The 16,771-nt window shown below is 41.6% G+C and overlaps 6 protein-coding genes across 8 annotated transcripts; 4 read left to right on the top strand and 2 right to left on the bottom strand.

The window, feature by feature from the left end:
- The first annotated feature begins 118 nt into the window (after nucleotides 1–118).
- LOC129580618 (tRNA N6-adenosine threonylcarbamoyltransferase-like) lies at nucleotides 119–2,329 on the top strand. Of its 2 annotated transcripts, none has more exons than XM_055471219.1 (7): nucleotides 119–515; nucleotides 676–795; nucleotides 859–972; nucleotides 1,093–1,166; nucleotides 1,336–1,660; nucleotides 1,850–2,081; nucleotides 2,141–2,329. In XM_055471219.1, exons 1-7 carry the CDS (start codon nucleotides 401–403, stop codon nucleotides 2,178–2,180), a joined length of 1,020 nt encoding a protein of 339 aa, XP_055327194.1. In that variant the 5' UTR covers nucleotides 119–400; the 3' UTR covers nucleotides 2,181–2,329. The 2 variants fall into 2 exon arrangements, with proteins under 2 accessions (XP_055327194.1, XP_055327195.1); XM_055471220.1 differs by having other exon boundaries at nucleotides 121–515; nucleotides 871–972.
- LOC129580615 (microfibrillar-associated protein 1-like) lies at nucleotides 2,270–5,625 on the bottom strand. Its single transcript, XM_055471217.1, has 5 exons — nucleotides 5,201–5,625; nucleotides 4,609–4,954; nucleotides 3,974–4,146; nucleotides 3,402–3,692; nucleotides 2,270–2,927 (listed from the first exon to the last, which is right to left on the bottom strand). The coding sequence occupies exons 1-5, from the start codon at nucleotides 5,302–5,304 to the stop codon at nucleotides 2,495–2,497; spliced, it is 1,347 nt and encodes a 448-aa protein (XP_055327192.1). The 5' UTR covers nucleotides 5,305–5,625; the 3' UTR covers nucleotides 2,270–2,494.
- Nucleotides 5,626–5,769: 144 nt separating this feature from the next.
- LOC129580620 (LYR motif-containing protein 4B-like) lies at nucleotides 5,770–6,994 on the top strand. The gene is made up of 3 exons (XM_055471224.1): nucleotides 5,770–5,994; nucleotides 6,408–6,528; nucleotides 6,643–6,994. The coding sequence occupies exons 1-3, from the start codon at nucleotides 5,921–5,923 to the stop codon at nucleotides 6,739–6,741; spliced, it is 294 nt and encodes a 97-aa protein (XP_055327199.1). The 5' UTR covers nucleotides 5,770–5,920; the 3' UTR covers nucleotides 6,742–6,994.
- Nucleotides 6,995–7,680: 686 nt separating this feature from the next.
- On the top strand, nucleotides 7,681–12,452 carry LOC129580617 (glycogen-binding subunit 76A-like). Its single transcript, XM_055471218.1, has 2 exons — nucleotides 7,681–8,928; nucleotides 11,349–12,452. Exons 1-2 carry the CDS (start codon nucleotides 8,442–8,444, stop codon nucleotides 11,945–11,947), a joined length of 1,086 nt encoding a protein of 361 aa, XP_055327193.1. The 5' UTR covers nucleotides 7,681–8,441; the 3' UTR covers nucleotides 11,948–12,452.
- Nucleotides 12,453–12,537: 85 nt separating this feature from the next.
- Nucleotides 12,538–14,517, bottom strand: LOC129580619 (uncharacterized protein C6orf136-like). Of its 2 annotated transcripts, none has more exons than XM_055471223.1 (3): nucleotides 14,323–14,517; nucleotides 14,019–14,207; nucleotides 12,538–13,769 (listed from the first exon to the last, which is right to left on the bottom strand). In XM_055471223.1, the coding sequence occupies exons 2-3, from the start codon at nucleotides 14,123–14,125 to the stop codon at nucleotides 12,893–12,895; spliced, it is 984 nt and encodes a 327-aa protein (XP_055327198.1). In that variant the 5' UTR covers nucleotides 14,126–14,207; nucleotides 14,323–14,517; the 3' UTR covers nucleotides 12,538–12,892. The 2 variants fall into 2 exon arrangements, with proteins under 2 accessions (XP_055327198.1, XP_055327197.1); XM_055471222.1 differs by having other exon boundaries at nucleotides 12,540–13,769; nucleotides 14,019–14,192.
- A 127-nt stretch (nucleotides 14,518–14,644) lies between these two features.
- On the top strand, nucleotides 14,645–16,512 carry LOC129599789 (uncharacterized). Its single transcript, XM_055498115.1, is given in 3 exon segments — nucleotides 14,645–15,496; nucleotides 15,724–15,770; nucleotides 15,773–16,512. Coding segments are annotated over 3 exon segments (945 nt in total). The 5' UTR covers nucleotides 14,645–15,068; the 3' UTR covers nucleotides 16,243–16,512.
- The last annotated feature ends 259 nt before the right edge of the window (nucleotides 16,513–16,771 follow it).

Raw genomic sequence — 16,771 nt, 5'->3', positions numbered from 1 at the left:
GGCATTGGACAAGTAAGGTGGGCTTTGTGTACAACAACAATGTTCATTGGGTGTTTGAAATACAACACCCAATCACGAGGTCGACTAACAAAATAAAGTTTGTTTGGAACGAATCTTCTTTCCCGATTGTTTAAAATTTCTAATTCCTTTCCAGAGCTGATGGTTTGCTTTTGGTTATGAGTTTTTGTGCAATAGTTATGCCATAACTTAGTTAGCCATAACATAGTTATGGACTTTTGAGACACCATTTGTACAGTTTAGGCGAAGCTTTCTTAGCAGATATTTGTAATTTACAATTTTACGGAATATATTCTCATTCCTTGCTGACATCGTTGACTTCACGAGTTTGTGGTCCTTCGAGTGTGACTCCTTGCTACGACTTGTTGCATTTATTTTGAAAATGGTAATTGCCATGGGATTTGAAGGCTCTGCCAATAAGCTGGGTATAGGAATAATCAAAGATGGAGAAGTTCTGTCGAATCCGCGTCGAACATTTATCACTCCACCGGGCACCGGTAAGGCTGTAAGTCAGTAAGTTTTTTACATGTACTGATGTACAGAGTCCGTAATCAGTACTTACATAGTCACTCTTCGCCGTTCGCCACGTATAACTAGTTTTTCACGGTTACTCTTTTTGTTTAGTTGCAATTCTAGACGCTTACTCCGTTTATTTAGGTTTCTTGCCCAACGAAACTGCGCAGCACCATCAGCTGCATATTTTAAATTTAGTTAACGAAGCGTTGACCATTGCGGGAATCTCATCAAATGAGGTGGACGTGCTATGCTACACAAAAGGTGTGACTGTGTGAGGAAACCTTTTCAGAAACCGTGACAAGTTTTTTAGTGTGATTCTTAAAGTGCTTATTTTAGGACCGGGAATGGCGCCGCCGCTCATGTCCGTCGCCGTCGTAGTGCGCACACTTGCTCAGCTGTGGGAGAAACCTGTTATTGGAGTGAACCATTGCATTGGGCGTAAGCATGTTTGACATAATCTTGCTTGTTAGATCCTGGAGTAATTTCGCATATAGTTAACAACAACTTGAACACGTTGTAACAAGTAATTTTTACAACCTCGGTGTTTTTGTTTTTTAGATATCGAAATGGGTCGAACTGTGACTGGAGCCGACAATCCGACTGTTTTGTACGTGAGCGGCGGAAACACACAGGTGCGTATTAACTGAGTTTTTTTTGTCGTTCTGTGAATTGTTTCTTTTGCATGCCTCTTTGTTTGATCCAGTTGAATCCTTCTTCTGACGTACATATACAGTTCGAATACAGCGGTATTGTTCTAGCTTTTCTGGATTTTGCCAGTTGTTCGGAAATGAATTTCTACAGGTGATAGCGTACTCCCAGCAAAGATACCGCATCTTCGGAGAAACAATTGATATTGCTGTAGGAAACTGTTTGGATCGATTTGCTAGAGTGCTGAAACTATCGAACGATCCCAGTCCGGGATTTAATATTGAAAAATTAGCAAGAGATGGAAAGAAGTTTCTTCCCATGCCTTACTCTGTGAAAGGAATGGATGTGGCCTTTTCCGGAATATTAAGTTTTATCGAAGAAAGAGCGGATAACCTCCTGGCTAAAGGCGAATATACTCCAGAAGATCTGTGCTTTTCTCTGCAAGAGACAGTATTCGCTATGCTAGTGGAGATAACAGGTGCGTTCACAATATAGGGCACTTTGTACATGAAATGAATTATGAAAGTGATAAACCGTTTATACTTACTTTATTTTGAATACTTGAAATTTTGAATTAACTTGTCAATAATTGTTTTGTTGAAATATTTCAAATTTTTTTAGGGAAATTATTTGTTGTGGAGAAATTTACGAGAAATGTTCTTTTTAGAGCGAGCAATGGCGCATTGTGGTTCTCGGGAAGTACTACTGGTGGGTGGTGTCGGATGTAATCTGCGGTTGCAAGAAATGATGGGGCAAATGGCCGCTGAGCGAGGAGCTATGCTCCATGCCACCGACGACCGCTACTGTATTGATAACGGTGCCATGATTGCTCAAGCCGGTTACTGCCAGTATTTAACGGGATGCACCACGGCTTTGGAAGATACGTTCGTGACCCAGCGGTGCGTGATGAACAATCGATTCTTCTGTTCTCATTCTCACTTATCGTTTTGCTTTGCAGGTTCCGAACTGATGAAGTTTTCGTATCGTGGAGGTCTTAATCACTGCTTCATTTAAGATCTTTTTGTATGTTATGATTTTGTGGCCTTTACGCATTGGCGGTTCTTGACTTTTTTCTTTGCGGTATCATAAAAGAACTGATTCTCAATCAGCTGCGTAAGAATTATTTTTAGTTCATAACAGATTAACAGTTAACACTCTGCCGTCCCTTCGCAATGATCAGATATTACCACAACAAATTCAACCATCGGCAATACAAAAGCCCATTCCGTAAAAGTTCAGACTTCGTCCAAATTCCCAAACATGCACGGAATGACACACTCACTGTCAGAATTACAGTATACTAAAGCTAAATCTATACATTCGGTTTTCTCCGCTTAGCCGATGGCCGGTCGAACACCTGCTTGGTACCACCGGCTTTGCCAGCGAAATACTTTAAATTTAGATTGCTGTGCTCCGTCCAGGCAGCGTCGAAGCGTGTTGTATCTTGATCTACCAAATGTGTATACTTTGTCCGACCTGCTCGGCCAAAATTTTTGACTTGCATCACTTTTGGTAGCACTGTCTTATCATGATGATCTTCCAAAGTCGGAGCAGTGAAGTCCCGCTTATAAACTTCATCTTCTTTGTCCAAATAAAATACGCCGCGATGGTAATACTTCTGCAGGAATTTCATCTTTCCTTTATCAGTTTTATTAATGACTGCTCTTTCCGCCTTGGCTCGCTGGTTCCGTTCTTCCTCGGTCAATGCGTTAAGGCGCTCCCGTTCCTCTTCGACTTTTTGTCGTCTGTACAGACAGAAATCATATTTATTTACGTAGAAACAAGATGATAAATTATTTCAATTAAGTAGCTCGAAGTATTTTAAGATGCTAGGATTAATACTAGTGGCAGTCGCAGACATACACTGCGCTTCAAACTGCTTATGATGCATAACAAATTTCGATTCAAGTGAGAAATAATTTGGAAATTTGTTATCCCGCATTAGTTCATTTGCTCATAAACATGAGAAAGTGTTCGTCCGGGATAGCTGGCCTCCTACTACTGGGACGGGTAAGCTGCGTGGCTGTTTCGCCCCCAAGCAAGTACATGTAACCACATCACTCTTCGTTCGTGATTAGCTTGTGCTATTAGCCGATCAACAAACTTCTGACTGAGAATACTTGTACATATAAAACTAATACATATGCAAATATTAAAACTCGGTCAACCATCATTTGCCGGAATTTCAACAATCCCGGAATGCACTGTTCGCAACTTACTCGTCACGTTCATCTTTATCCCGTTTTAATCTGGTTAACTCGCGAACTTTCCATGCTTCGTATTCCGCTTCCGGGTCTTCATTATCGATTACAACAGGTATTTCAAACTTTCCGTCGTCCAAAGCACTAGTTTTCTTCTGCAGCTGTTCCTGGATTTCTCTTTTCACTTCTGCTTCCACCATCCGACGCGATTCCGCTTTGCGTTCATCGGCACGCCGCTCGGCTTCTCTTTCCTGTTGAATGCGCACCCGTTCTTCTTCTTCACGTTCTTTCAAAGTCACACGGTCGTGTCTAAAAAGCAAATGGACTGCCTGCGTTAAAATAAACAACCAGTGCTCGAAAATATCTGCCAGGTTAATTTCTCGCAAAAATAGCACAAAAAAAGGAAAAATTCGTTCACGATAGTTTCTTTAAACCAAAAAACTGGCTCGCAAATTTAGAGACATTTTCCTTCGGCATCCGGTGCTCGACTTGGGAGTTATTAAACATTGTCACAAATTTACAGCGATATCCTGGTGCTACGCTCAGTACGCTGTCAGCTTCTTAAATGCACAAAAGCGCACGGCACATACTTTCGGATAAAAACGGGTTTAAGACGGGCGCTGGTTTCATCTTCGGAGTCGGTGGTTTCATATTCGGATTCTTCGTCACTGACCTCCTCCTCTTCCAACTTAACAGCCGCTTCTTCGGCATGCATACGCTGTTGCGCCCTTTCCCGAATCAACGCGCGCCTCCGCTCAATAGTCTGCAATGTAAATATTCAGAAAATGTTCACAAAATACAGCTCTTTCACAGTACTCGTACTCGTCGTATAAAATGCAGAACGCTTGCAAAATTAAACCGGACAACAAAAACTGACATTTAAAAGAGACAACCGTTCGACGCAAGGTCAACAACAATTGTGCGAAAACTTAATAAGGTTGGGAAGCTCGAAGCGTTGTCAATACTTAATAGTCAATAGCATTAGCTGCGCTAGAAGCGCAATACTAGGGTACTCATTCGCAGTATTCTTGTGAAATAAAATTACGCTGATGCTCTTCAAATTATCCGTCAACGTACTTTTTATAAACAAAAATACTGAAATTCGAAGCAAATACTAAAATTAAGCATATATCTGCCTGAGAACAAATTCTGAGTGAACACTTAAAAGACATTTTGGTTTCCCTTTCTTCTCCGTGTTCTTAGCCATTCTGCCGCTAACACTAACCTCTTCATCTTCATCGGAATCTTGTTCGGCCTTAAGACTTATTCTCTGGAGGTTGATTTGCTCGGAATAACCTTCATCAGCGCCCGCAATAATTTCCGGTTCAGCAATAATACGTCGCCGTGAGGAAGACGGCAGATTGTCCGTGCCAGACTTTGCGGGCTCCTCGTCGCTGGCCTCCGCCAGCCGACTCTGCAGGCGCTTCAGTCGTGGATCTCGAAAGTCCTTCTCGTCATACTCTGCATCTGCAACTACTGGTTTCACACGACTGTACCGTGATTCAGCATCCCCTTCGACGAGAAATTCATCCTCCTCGTCACTGGATTCGTACTCGGGAGCATAATCAGGTCTGCAATGGCAACGGAAACAAGTGATCACATTTTCCTTACAAACAAAATACAGATTTGAATTCTCTTCAGTCTTCAGTGATAATAAAATTTGTCCTGTTTGGTTTCTATACCATAGAAGCAACTGCGGCCCTAGAAAATTTTAACGGTACGACCAGAAAATGATCATGTATTTTCAAGTTTGTGCTTACCAAAGTATAATTAGCCAGTAACCTGTCATAACCAGTAGAGTAGACTTCATAGCTCACCTTTTGCCAGAAACGTATCGCGTTACTTTCACTTTCTGCATCGTAACTTGTCCTTTCTCATTCCTCACGGGGACAGCTCCCGCTGTAAATGTCGACGAACTCATTTTGGAGAATGTGGAGTCGGAAACGAAAAAACACCTATGCCTCGCGAACAAAACTAGAGTTCAGTTTGGATGATTGCGAGCCAAACCCAGAGCAAGGCAAAATGACTGTTGCCTGCTTCGTCTTCGTAGGGGGCTTCCTTCCGTAGCCGTAACGAGCCCAATTTAATGGCACTTGCCACTTGAAGTGACTACTCTAAAAATCAAATTTCAAAAAGATTTCTGAATTAACATATTCGTAAAACAAACACCATTTCTACGACTTTAGGACAGTTTAGGTTTACGTATGAACTATGGTCTATGATGTAAGTATCATTAAGCTTTTATTTTGAATTTTGTTTAGGTTTTAAGTTTTAACCATTAATTTTAGCGGAGTTGGCAGTGTCGCAGCAACCATGACCACGGAGTGGTGACTGCTTTAATTTCAATGTATCCGTCTGCCATTGCCAAGTACTGTAATTTGACGATTGAATACATTTTGTCTCTGGTCCTATTTTCGCAAAAATCTTCCTTTTTTGAGTTTTAAAATTTGACACCCCAACATCTTTCCGACTACATTGTTCCAGTCTGATGTAATTTTTGTTATTTTGACCAACATTTTGTTGGCTGATTGTAAGAGATGACTCGAGAGGCTTTAGCGCTGTACAAACAGCTTATACGTGCTTCTAATGGTTTTTCGAATTATAACTACAGGTATGAAATCGTAGTTCGTCCGTAGTCATATTCTTGAGTCTTCCCCTTTTGCTTTTGTTATGCTCTGCACACACTTATAGTGAATGTTGTATTTATTAGTGGCTGAAGTCCGAGTCCAGCCCTTGTAGATATAGCCATAACTTGTAACAATAGTGTGATAGTGCGGAGTGTGAACTGCGGGTTGCCGAATAGTTGCATCGATACGGGATCTTTTGTCAAAAGACTCAAGATGCATTTTTACGATTTACCTTTTATTTGTTGATTCGAGTGTAATTTGCGCTTTGAACCGTTTATTGTTGTCAGAATAGCAGCTTTCACGTGACATTGAAAGAATTTCGGGAGTAAATCTACTTGTTTACTTAGAAATGATTAATTTGCGCCACTTACACAGTTACACTTGCAGTTCATTGTAGATGTTATGCGATTCGACGGGTACAAGAAGAATTCAAAAGGTCCCTGCACGAAAAGGATCCTCGCAAGATTAGTCAAATGTTTTCTAAAGCGCAGACGAATTTGGAAATAATTAAGCGGCAGGTGCGAATGCAGCATTCAGATTACGCTTATTTTAAAAATTTTGGGAATCTACAGATGAATGTCGTTATTAGCTTATCATTATTATTATTATGTATTGGTAATTTGTTATTACAGGCTACGCTGTCGCAGTTGTATCCGTCTAACAGATTGGTGATAGAAACGCTTGGGAAACTCCCGGAAGCTCCAAAAAGTGCCACAGTCCGTACCGCATAAATCGTTTGTATACATTCTCTGCGAAATAAAGAGGGAAAACCCGAGTTTGAGTTGATGGGTGTACAGAGTACAGTACTTACAAGTTTTTGGTTGTCAGACGAATCTGGGCTCTCGGGGATTCTATTGTTATTTTAGCAGTTGACTAAAATAACTGATGATAAAATTTTTTTAATGTAAAGTTGATTGGTGCATTTGGTGAGCACCGTTGAGGTCTACTCGTAATCCTCTGGAAAAAATAAACCAAGAAATATGTGGTGATACAGTTGAATGCCGCCATTGAAATGTTAATTGATTATTGTTTCAGTTTGAAAGTAGCGTAATGCGTAAATGTAGTCGTTGTCAGTAGTAGTATCGTAGTATCGTGCAATAATTCATGGTTACATTTTGTACGAAATTCCTAAATAAAATTAAATTCATTGCATGTGGACTGCTTCCTCTGTTTTACCGTGGTATCTGGTGACCCACGCTTAAGTGTACAGTGTACTTACGTAGGTAATAATAATAATAATAATAATAATAATAATAATAATAATAACCTGCCCTTGCTTAAAAGTATTACATAGTAATAAGTGACTAATACTAATTTTGTAAATTTTCTTAATTCTTGCGAGATAACAGCAGCTGGCAGAACTCAGAGTACTCGTAACAATAATAAGGTTTTCCTGGCCATATTTCCGACCGGAAACAGTCAAACAGGAACTGTAGTAGTAGTTCCTTGCTGTAAGCCCGAACAAGTACTTATTATATAGATATACCGTACTTCACAGATTTTCCAGTACTGCAGGAAATCTTTAAGTCTGGATGGTTAAGTATAGTGATCACTGATCACAGAGATAAAACATTTTTATGACTCCCGGTGACTTTTGCCTGTCGGTACGTCTTATACGTGTTCACTGCGTGATCTTGAAAACCAGAATAGCACTCTTTTATGTAAGCGCGTGTAAGCTGTACTGGCCAAGTATGCTTGTATGTATAAGCTGCGCTATAAAAGTCGGAATCTGCAGTAAATGTATTAGACAGAACTGGACGAGTGGAACGAATTCAAATTAAAAGCAGCTGTGTACTGTATGCAGCTTTCTGCTTCCGGTTCTGACGACCTTGTGCACTGGAGGAGCAAGTACGGCGTGGTATTCTTGCTGCTGCTATTAAGGAAACTGCGTATATGTATCGGCCGCTTTCCAGTAGATTTTCGATGCTAGCTGAACTTCTGTAGCAGAGACACATCGATTTTTTTAATTCGCAACTTTGGAATACATACTGTATTTAGTGCGATCGATACCTGCTGTTTTTATTATGAGTTATGATAAATAATATTATTATACCACAAGTGTTTTTTGTATAAGATGTTAACTACTTTATACTGTTATAAGCATCCGGGCGGCGGACGCATATTTATTTCGAAAACGCATCGTGAGCGGACGCGATAAAGTTTTTGCGCACAGGCTCACAGCTGATTTTACCAGTTGGTCTATTTGCGTTGCTGACGTTTAACAAGGCCCAAGAAACCCACGGGCAATTCAGTTTATTGCACATCAATTGTTGATAAACTACACGATGTTTATCAGGTTGTTTGCTTGATTTTGTGCCTGGCAATCGCCACGGCAATTAATTCGCTGAAAAACATCAAGTTCATCAACCTTGAAATGTTGTAAGTAATTGTGTGTGCGTAATCCCGTAATTTCCCACAACCCTTGTCTATCATGGCGTTGTTTGCCCACACCACCCCGCATCCCGTGTCCGTTCTCAATGGAGGCATGGAAAAGCTGGCACTGCGCGATCCCGAGGCTGATCTGACGCATAGCCTGAAAGTCTCTCCTGTCAAAACGAAGAATGCTGTGCCTAATGGCAAGGCGCACGGGGATCACGACAGCAGTCCCGTTAACAAGGAGCCCATGCATTCAATCCTCAAGACACACAGCGCTGGTGGGGATGACAAGCCAGCGCGATCCGCTCCGGTGGATGTGCCCATGAAAAAGAGCGCCTCCATGCCCGCGGCGTCGGGAACTCCCGCTTCGGCGGCGGCCGATTCAACTGTCATGGGCAGTTTCTCCTCTTCCCCTTCCCATGGAAGCTACCAGGACATGTATAAATTATGGGGCGATGATCAGGAGGATTCGTGCGAATTTCACAAAATCGTGCCTCCGGCGCGAAGGAGCCTTTCATTGAAAGCACACAAAGCACCTCCTGGTAAGATTGATTACTGTAAAGATTGGTTGAGGTGTTGTTACGTGTTGTAGAATTAGTAAATTCTTCTGAGAAGAAGAACAGCTAGTCAGTTGAAGTAGTCAAGCTGACGATTCCTTGGTGGAACGTTGCGAAGCTAATTCTAAGTCCTTGGTGTGGTAACTTGGCCAAAGTTAATATTGCACTGGCGAATTTTTTAAATCCGTGTATTTATGAGCTGGAAACTTATGTTGAGATTCGATATTCAACTTGTAATGCTTTATGTACATTAATTAACTTTGCCTGCATCTGGATGCACCGATGCATAATGATAATTAGGGCATGTAATTGTAGTACGTAAATTATCCAAAGAATCGTGTGATATAATATGTTGTCTGTAACTCTGTTGATATTAAATAATTCGGTTACTACCAGATTTTTCCGGGTCATGTAAAAAATCGATGAGTCAAGTTCGGTTTAATAAGAATTAGTACCTGCAGATTCTTAATGCCATGGTCGATGCAATGGCAGTTTTTGGTAGCAGGTTTCGGTTTAGAGATCTGTATCTTTGCTGACCTTGCTTTTAATTGCAGAAGAAGAATGCATCTAATAGTAGCCGTAGAGTTTTTAACAGCTTCGGAGATATTGTATGGTTTAGAAATTTTTGAAAATGAGCTTGTTTGCTTCAAGTGCATCCTGTATGAGGACGTCTGGAAGGTGACATCGTTAGAAGAGAGAAGTTATGAAATTTCAGGATCGAATAAGGTTATAAAAATTTGTCAAAAGATCGCGCTTTTCAAAAGTTTAGATTTATATATGGCCAGTTTGATTATTTCTTATAGAATATTTTAGCATCCTCCTCTCTGTTCTTTGGATGGGACTTCCTAATTTGGATGGGATTTTATTGATAATAATGATCAGCTTGTGCGTGCGATGATATGCATCTGACGACGAAAGATTAATCTTTGCAGATCTATTTGCATTTGAAAATGTTGACAGAATGTGCTGCATTGGCTCCAGAATAGCACATCGATGACCTATTAGCTGCTACTGTCTGCAATTTTTTAGGAATATATTTCTGCAGCTAGGCGCATGCGATCTCATCCACAGCATCGTCTGCTGATGCAATTTCCTATAGGATGAGACTCGGCGAATTTAGCTGAATTCAGGGACATGGTCAAGGTCATATGGTGTAATCTTGGGAATGAGTGCGCATTTGTTTGTGACAGAAAACGTTTCTACGCGGCTTTGTTGTCTCGGCCGATTGATCAAGTAATGCGATTCTCGCTTGCTTTGTCGGGATGCTATCGATTTTCGTTCACAGATGTAGGGATGCTGTATCGCCAAAATACAAGTGATTCAGTAGTAAAGTCAACAATATTACAGCGGGAAGACATGCCTGATACTCTTCACAGTCGTTGTATAGATGTTTTGATGTTAATTGGTACAGTATTATCGATTATGTGGCGACTTATGCCGTCTGTATCTGTAACTGTATTTTTGTTTAGGGCATAGATTGTGTATTTTACCATATTTACGCTCGAAACTTTCGTCTTTTTGCTTGTTTAACAATGTGGTTAAAAACCAGAAAATAAGTTAAACTCTTTGGGAATTGCCCCTGCTCTGGTTACGCCGTGTTGATGACGACGAGCACTATTTTGCCGGCGCGGTAAATATAGTTTTCGCCCGTAGTGCATGGTTAGCCAAAATTTGAAATCAGTTGAACTGCGCAACCGATGGCACTTTGCCCACGTTTGTTTTCCACAGCTACATAGATATTTTTAGAATGCCACGGGTCTGTCTTCGCCATGCAGCAGCTGATCACGATACCAGTGCGTGTCAGAAGCGTACTGTAGCCTCTGTTACAAACTTAAAGAGACAAAATAAACGTAATAATACCATGTTATTAAGATACGAGTATGGAAATTCAAAATATGCCACTTTTGTGTGTACGATTAATACGAATGGTGAAAACTCTTCGGAATGATAACTCTCATACACATTAACTACTCGTAGTAATTATTCAAAACTTACGCAAAAAATATGTTTAAGTTATACTTGTGATGTGGAAGTACAGTATATCGTTAAAGAAAATGAGAAATGTTCATTTTGCACTGGCATGTTGTCAGCTATCGTTATCAAGTTTTATATATAAAATTTTGAAAATAAAAATAATATTATTATAAAAGGTAATTTGTTTAAATAAATAATTATTTTTTAGGTTTTTCGATTCCTGCTCCTGCCTCAAAAACTCCAGTTGCTACTGTGTACATAAATAAAGATAATAACATAGATTAATAATAATACAGCAATAACAGAGATTACAGCAATAACATAGATTTGAAGCGTAATGTTGAAAATATTTGGAGTAAATGCTAATAGAATAGTGCATCCCTTATGCTTCCTATAGTTTTAACTTTTATGAAACAATTTATTTTTTTTAGATAGCGCTGGTCCGAAAAAGATGGTCCGGTTTGCCGATGCCATGGGTCTGGATCTTGAGAAAGTGCGCCATTTCTTTCAAGATCAGCTACCCAACACTGGCGTGGAGGACACTCCGATATCCTCGCTACCGGATGAAAAGTATCGGCATTTCACTGCCAAATATCTCACGCCCGCCTTTCCTCAGCCGTGCCTATCCAGCTCCTACCTCGATCGGGTGCGCAACCAGAAAGTATGCGTGGATTCGGTGCAGGCGACTGATTTCTTGGTGACCGGATTGGTTCGAGTTCTGAACATTGCCTTTGAGAAATCTGTGATGGTTCGGTATACGTTCGATAATTGGAAGACCAGTTTTGACACCATCGCCCAGTACGTTCCTAATTCAAACGATAATTTCTCGGATCGCTTCCAGTTTCTGCTTTGTGCTCCACCCAGTTTCGATATTGGACAAACCTTACAGTTTGCGGTGTGTTTTCGAGCTGGTGGGATTGAATACTGGGATAGTAATTACGGGCAGAACTACTCGATGATCTGTTGTGCCGGGCAAGCTTTTACTGGCATTGCACAGTCGCCTTCCTCCAATACCAATGCTTTCTTATAGCCATGACAGCGATGATAAATTATGGCGCTAATTGAATGATTATTATTGATTACCCTAATCTGCCAATTCTCTCATGCAATCTCCTTTGGATCTTGGATGCTCTGGAGTCTGGAGTATAGCTCGTTTCGAAAAGTTTTCAGTTTGGCGTGTGCTGTTTTCATCTTAAATGTTTTAATCTTTAACACTTATTTACCGGTTTAGTGTGGGTTGTCCCCTTGGTTTCGGCTTGTTTGGGAGTGGCTGACTGTTTACAAATCGCTTCGAAATAGTTGTGATATTCGCGGTGCAGGGAATGGCCATATTTTCTGATTATTTATTAAAATTTACCCGCTTTGAAGCAACTTTTACAACTGGAACGTGAAATGATTTCGTGCCATTGCAATACATATGTTTGGGTGCTTTCACTGAAATTATTTATTTTCCCTGGAATACTACAATGCCTGTCATAACGCTCTTTGCTTTCGTTTTTTGTTTCCGCTTGAAAAAAATTATAAGGTAACATTGACTTCGTAAATGAATGCGATGTCGAGAGACGTTATACTTGATGGAAAGCCGGAATAAATCGCCAATAATTAATGACACGCGTCTTCGCCGTCTTGTTTTAATACTTACAACAATTAGTACCAAGATAAATCTGCGTAATAGTATGAACGTTCTATAGTAATACAATAATGCTATACGACTACGGTGATCTCATGCCTTCAGATGTCCATCTTCTATTGCTCTATTTCTAAAACTCGCGCACCAGCAGTTTAAGGCGCTACTTACACTGTTAACCAAAACCGCAGACACACAAACTGCTCAAAAACTGAAGAGTTTCGCTGAACACGAAGATAATAAATCTACTCAAAGAACACCAACATCTCAAACGCTGTCAGAAACGAAATGCGAAAGAAGTACCTTCATATGTCACAGCTTTGCTTTAATTATTCAGCAATTGAAATCTCAATCCATTGATGACAGTCCAATGAATCCAACAAATGCCGCCAATTTAGCTAGCTTTTCCGGCATTTTATTCGTCACCTTCTCGTCGTCCGGCATCATTTTATCGGCGATATGCTTGTGTATCTTCCCATCTTCCCCAATCACGAATGTGCTGAACCCATCCAGGTACTCCCTTACTTCCTCCTTACCTTGCTTTGTCCACAGTCTCCAGAATGTTAAAAACGGTCGCAGACCACCGATCATCGTAATTCTCCATCGAACGCGCACCGTATTGTCTTCCGGATGTTCGGTAATCTTCAAGACATCCAACTTAATATGGGCATAGATGATATGTCCCAGGCTTTTGTATTTATTCAACTGCAGAGCATAGTCCTTCAGTCCTTTAGTCACAAGTCCCCGAATCCGATTCTCAAACACCACATCCAGGGAATAATCACTGTAGTCGAAGCGTTTCGTGAAGAAATCCGGCAGGCTGTCGCCCATCTTCTCCGCAATTTCACGGAGCTGATCTCTGCGACGATTAGCTCTCTCCTGTTCTTCCGTGAGCTTTTTGGGCTGGGCGTCGTCTGGCTGCTGCAAGTGAGCTGCCTGGGGCTGCATCTTCAGGATGCAGTCCTGCAGGAAATGCGCGTGATAGCTCTGAATGGTCTCCCAGCTGCGGATCTGTGACAGATACTGCGCGGTAGTGGTGCTGGGATCGGCATAAAAGTCGTCGGAGGATACCGTCCACACAGGGGAATACGGCACGCGGTCGTTGACATACAAGTCAAAGGAGTCCAACGAACCCAGACGGAAACTGGACAAGTAAAAACTCTTGTAGTGGTCGCTGGCGCCCGCTCCGATAAAGCGCCCTTGAGTCGGTCTGATCGGAAAATGACTGAAATACGAACATATGATAACTGCCGTAGTTATAATCCATTTAAAGTATAACAGAATATTCATAAACAAAAAGCTGCACCAGCCCATCAATAAGCGATGAAGATGATGAAACTATTTATCAAAAAAGCTCAAAATTCACACCACCGCGATTAACAAAACACAGTATTCTGTTATGATCATCAGCAAATCATTGCTTCGCAGAATCATACAAAAGAACCACGTTTTACCATTTCAACCGTTGACTTACCTGTTTGCTGAGCTGTAAGCTGCGATGTACGATCCTATGGTTCGTCGCTTCGCGTTGACAGCTCTTCGATAGTATCTCACCAGCTTGGGTGCGTAGCGAATGGCCATTGTCGCGCTTCAAAGTCCGCAACGCCGTTACTAGACGCTAGGAAAGTCTTTCAAGCCCCAGAATAAACTGGAAGAAAACGTACTAGTGTGTGTTAAAAAATGGAAATGAGAAAATTCAGAAAAACAAAAGAGAACGACTGAAAGTGCTGATAACAAAAGCTCGACGTAGTAAGTAACTTGCGCTTACTGTGACTTACATGAGCAATACGAGTTGATAAAACGGTTTAAAACCACAATTCCGGAGAAACTAAAGCGGGAGTTTGGGAAAATTGAAATTATTTGAACGGTTTGGCTTTCGTAAACAGACGCATAAAACACAATTTTTGTTGGATGAATTACTTTAGCTCCCCTCGAACTACAAAACCCCCAGAGGCTCCTTCCTTTTCCCTGGGTGAAACGTACGCCACTTACTGTAAGTGGCGTACGTGAAACAGCTGCCTATGTGAAACATTGTGCTAGTGGCTGCCATCACGGTGCGGCAGTTTTGCAATACTCTGGATGCCTGTCTACGGTCTCCACTAAATGCATATCTCCACTATACTCACGACGTTTAGATGTCGCAAAAACTCCTCAACTTCAAAAGCAAACTCTGAAGGCAAAAACGCTTTCAAAATCAGCTTTTTCCAGCTATTTTATCCGTTTTGCTCTTTTCTTCTGAATGATCTAACTGCTCAAACAGACGAATCCAAATTAGGGTATTTTGTAGTCTTTTCCAGTCGTTAGAGTGGGAACCGGGAGAGTCTTCGATTTGGAAAGTTTCTCAATGTTCCAACCCAAATCTCACATTCTCACTTGATTTGCTTTCTGTTATCTAGTGCGATCCCCCGGACGTCCTCGATATATCTCTATTTCTTTCTCGATGTTCACATAGTGAATTAGTTGCCATCCCGTTGCAGTCTTTTAGCAACCACTTGCGGTATCGCAGGACGCGTGAAGACTGAAAATGGAGCACAACCTGGATCTTCCCAGTCCCGCGTTTTCCTCGGGCGACCATTCCATCTTCGGGAGCTATCCTGGTGGCCCGGGAAGCACACCACAACGCGACCGCCTAACCTCCTATGCTATGCATACTCCTTCGGGAGCGGAGGATCGTCATGCTTACACAGCGCAGACGCCGTCGGGAAACGATGATCGCCTGGGAGGCCCGTTATCCGCGTCAGCATCTGGCGCTGCACACCTGCATAAACAGTTCTCGGCACCCATGACGCCGTCTGGTTCCGGAGGAGGTGCACATCCAGAGACGCCGCGCAACCCGGTGCCGTCCGTCAGTGCGTATCGTTCGCAGCCGTCGCATCTGGGAATTCCACCCGCCACGCCAATGACTCCACAGACCCCCGCTACAATGGACAGCGGAATTGTTCCTCAACTCCAGTAAGTGCCCTGTTGTTGTTTCTTTAAAACTACGATTAAGTACTACAGCATAGTTGTGCCAGCGTACTAAAATATTTAGGTTTTTAACGATAGTGGTGGGTGCTTTGAATTTTGCCTTCTAAAAAATCAAACGCATTTTCACAATAATTTTTCCTTTTTTGTTTTTTCTGAAATCGTACCCGTTTTATTTTGCAGCTACTTTAAAATCTTGTACTTCTGTGTTGTAGAAATATTGTTGCCACTATAAACCTGGGATGTAAATTAGATCTGAAAAAATTGCCCAGCACGCTCGCAATGCTGAGTACAATCCCAAGCGTTTTGCTGCCGTCATTATGCGCATTCGCGAACCGCGCACCACCGCCTTAATCTTCAGCTCCGGGAAGATGGTGTGTACTGGTGCCAAAAGTGAAGAAGAATCCAAGTTGGCGGCTCGGAAATATGCTCGCATTATCCAGAAGTTGGGATTTGATACCAAATTCACCGACTTCAAGATCCAGAACATGGTGGGCAGCTGTGATGTGAAGTTCAACATTCGACTGGAGGGACTGGTGTTGCAGCATGCACAGTTTTGTAGCTACGAGCCGGAATTGTTTCCCGGCTTGATTTATCGTATGGTGCGACCCCGTGTGGTGCTGTTGATCTTTGTCTCCGGCAAAGTTGTGCTGACGGGTGCGAAAGTCCGCGAGGAGATTTACGAGGCTTTTGAAAGTATTTACCCGATTCTCAGGAGCTTCAAAAAGGCTTGACAAGACCGTATGATCCTTTTTGGCATGCCGGACTGGAATGCCGTTGGTCGTTGTTTTCTAGTTAATTCAGTCGTAATATTGTTTCTCTTGGAACTAAAAATCAGTACTGTACTTTGTATATCTGTAGATGTGATCCAAGTATTCTGAGCTGTTTTGTTAATTTTTGGATTTCTTAATGAACTTCATTGGCAAAAAAGGTGTGCTGATGTGGAACTTGTGCAAGTTAGTGTTTTTTTTCGCACAAATATTAAATTTGGCATTCGCTGGAAATAGGTTGAACTGAAAATAGCGCACGTTGCAAGATATGTAAATTGGTCTACATTTGCAGTTCTGTACTCGTACAATAAGGACGTAATCTGAACGTTCAGTGCAGGCCCAGAAGCAATTAGCAAGCAATATGATAGTTATTTTATTTGTTGCAGATCTAGAAAAACCGCATAACCACGGACCACATTGCATTACATTATGACATTTATTTGCTAATGGTAAGAGAGATGGCAGGTACGATTGTACGACTTTCTGAAATGAT

The sequence above is a fragment of the Paramacrobiotus metropolitanus genome, unplaced genomic scaffold (assembly GCF_019649055.1).
Source record: "Paramacrobiotus metropolitanus isolate TYO unplaced genomic scaffold, Prichtersi_v1.0 Parri_scaffold0000004, whole genome shotgun sequence".
Classification (NCBI taxonomy): Eukaryota; Metazoa; Tardigrada; class Eutardigrada; order Parachela; family Macrobiotidae; genus Paramacrobiotus; species Paramacrobiotus metropolitanus.
This window is presented reverse-complemented; position numbering and strand designations above follow the sequence as displayed.

Coding starts and splice junctions, on each gene's coding strand:
- LOC129580618 (XM_055471219.1), top strand. CDS start 401: ATGGTAATTGCCATGGGATTTGAAGGCTCTGCCAATAAGCTGGGTATA. Junction 516..675: donor TATCACTCCACCGGGCACCG/GTAAGGCTGTAA, acceptor CCGTTTATTTAG/GTTTCTTGCCCAACGAAACT. Junction 796..858: donor CGTGCTATGCTACACAAAAG/GTGTGACTGTGT, acceptor TGATTCTTAAAG/TGCTTATTTTAGGACCGGGA.
- LOC129580615 (XM_055471217.1), bottom strand. CDS start 5,304: ATGAGTTCGTCGACATTTACAGCGGGAGCTGTCCCCGTGAGGAATGAG. Junction 4,955..5,200: donor CGATACGTTTCTGGCAAAAG/GTGAGCTATGAA, acceptor TTGCCATTGCAG/ACCTGATTATGCTCCCGAGT. Junction 2,928..3,401: donor GATAAAGATGAACGTGACGA/GTAAGTTGCGAA, acceptor CTGTCTGTACAG/ACGACAAAAAGTCGAAGAGG.
- LOC129580620 (XM_055471224.1), top strand. CDS start 5,921: ATGACTCGAGAGGCTTTAGCGCTGTACAAACAGCTTATACGTGCTTCT. Junction 5,995..6,407: donor TTTTCGAATTATAACTACAG/GTATGAAATCGT, acceptor AGTTCATTGTAG/ATGTTATGCGATTCGACGGG. Junction 6,529..6,642: donor TGGAAATAATTAAGCGGCAG/GTGCGAATGCAG, acceptor TTGTTATTACAG/GCTACGCTGTCGCAGTTGTA.
- LOC129580617 (XM_055471218.1), top strand. CDS start 8,442: ATGGCGTTGTTTGCCCACACCACCCCGCATCCCGTGTCCGTTCTCAAT. Junction 8,929..11,348: donor AGCACACAAAGCACCTCCTG/GTAAGATTGATT, acceptor TATTTTTTTTAG/ATAGCGCTGGTCCGAAAAAG.
- LOC129580619 (XM_055471223.1), bottom strand. CDS start 14,125: ATGGCCATTCGCTACGCACCCAAGCTGGTGAGATACTATCGAAGAGCT. Junction 13,770..14,018: donor GCTTACAGCTCAGCAAACAG/GTAAGTCAACGG, acceptor TTCGTATTTCAG/TCATTTTCCGATCAGACCGA.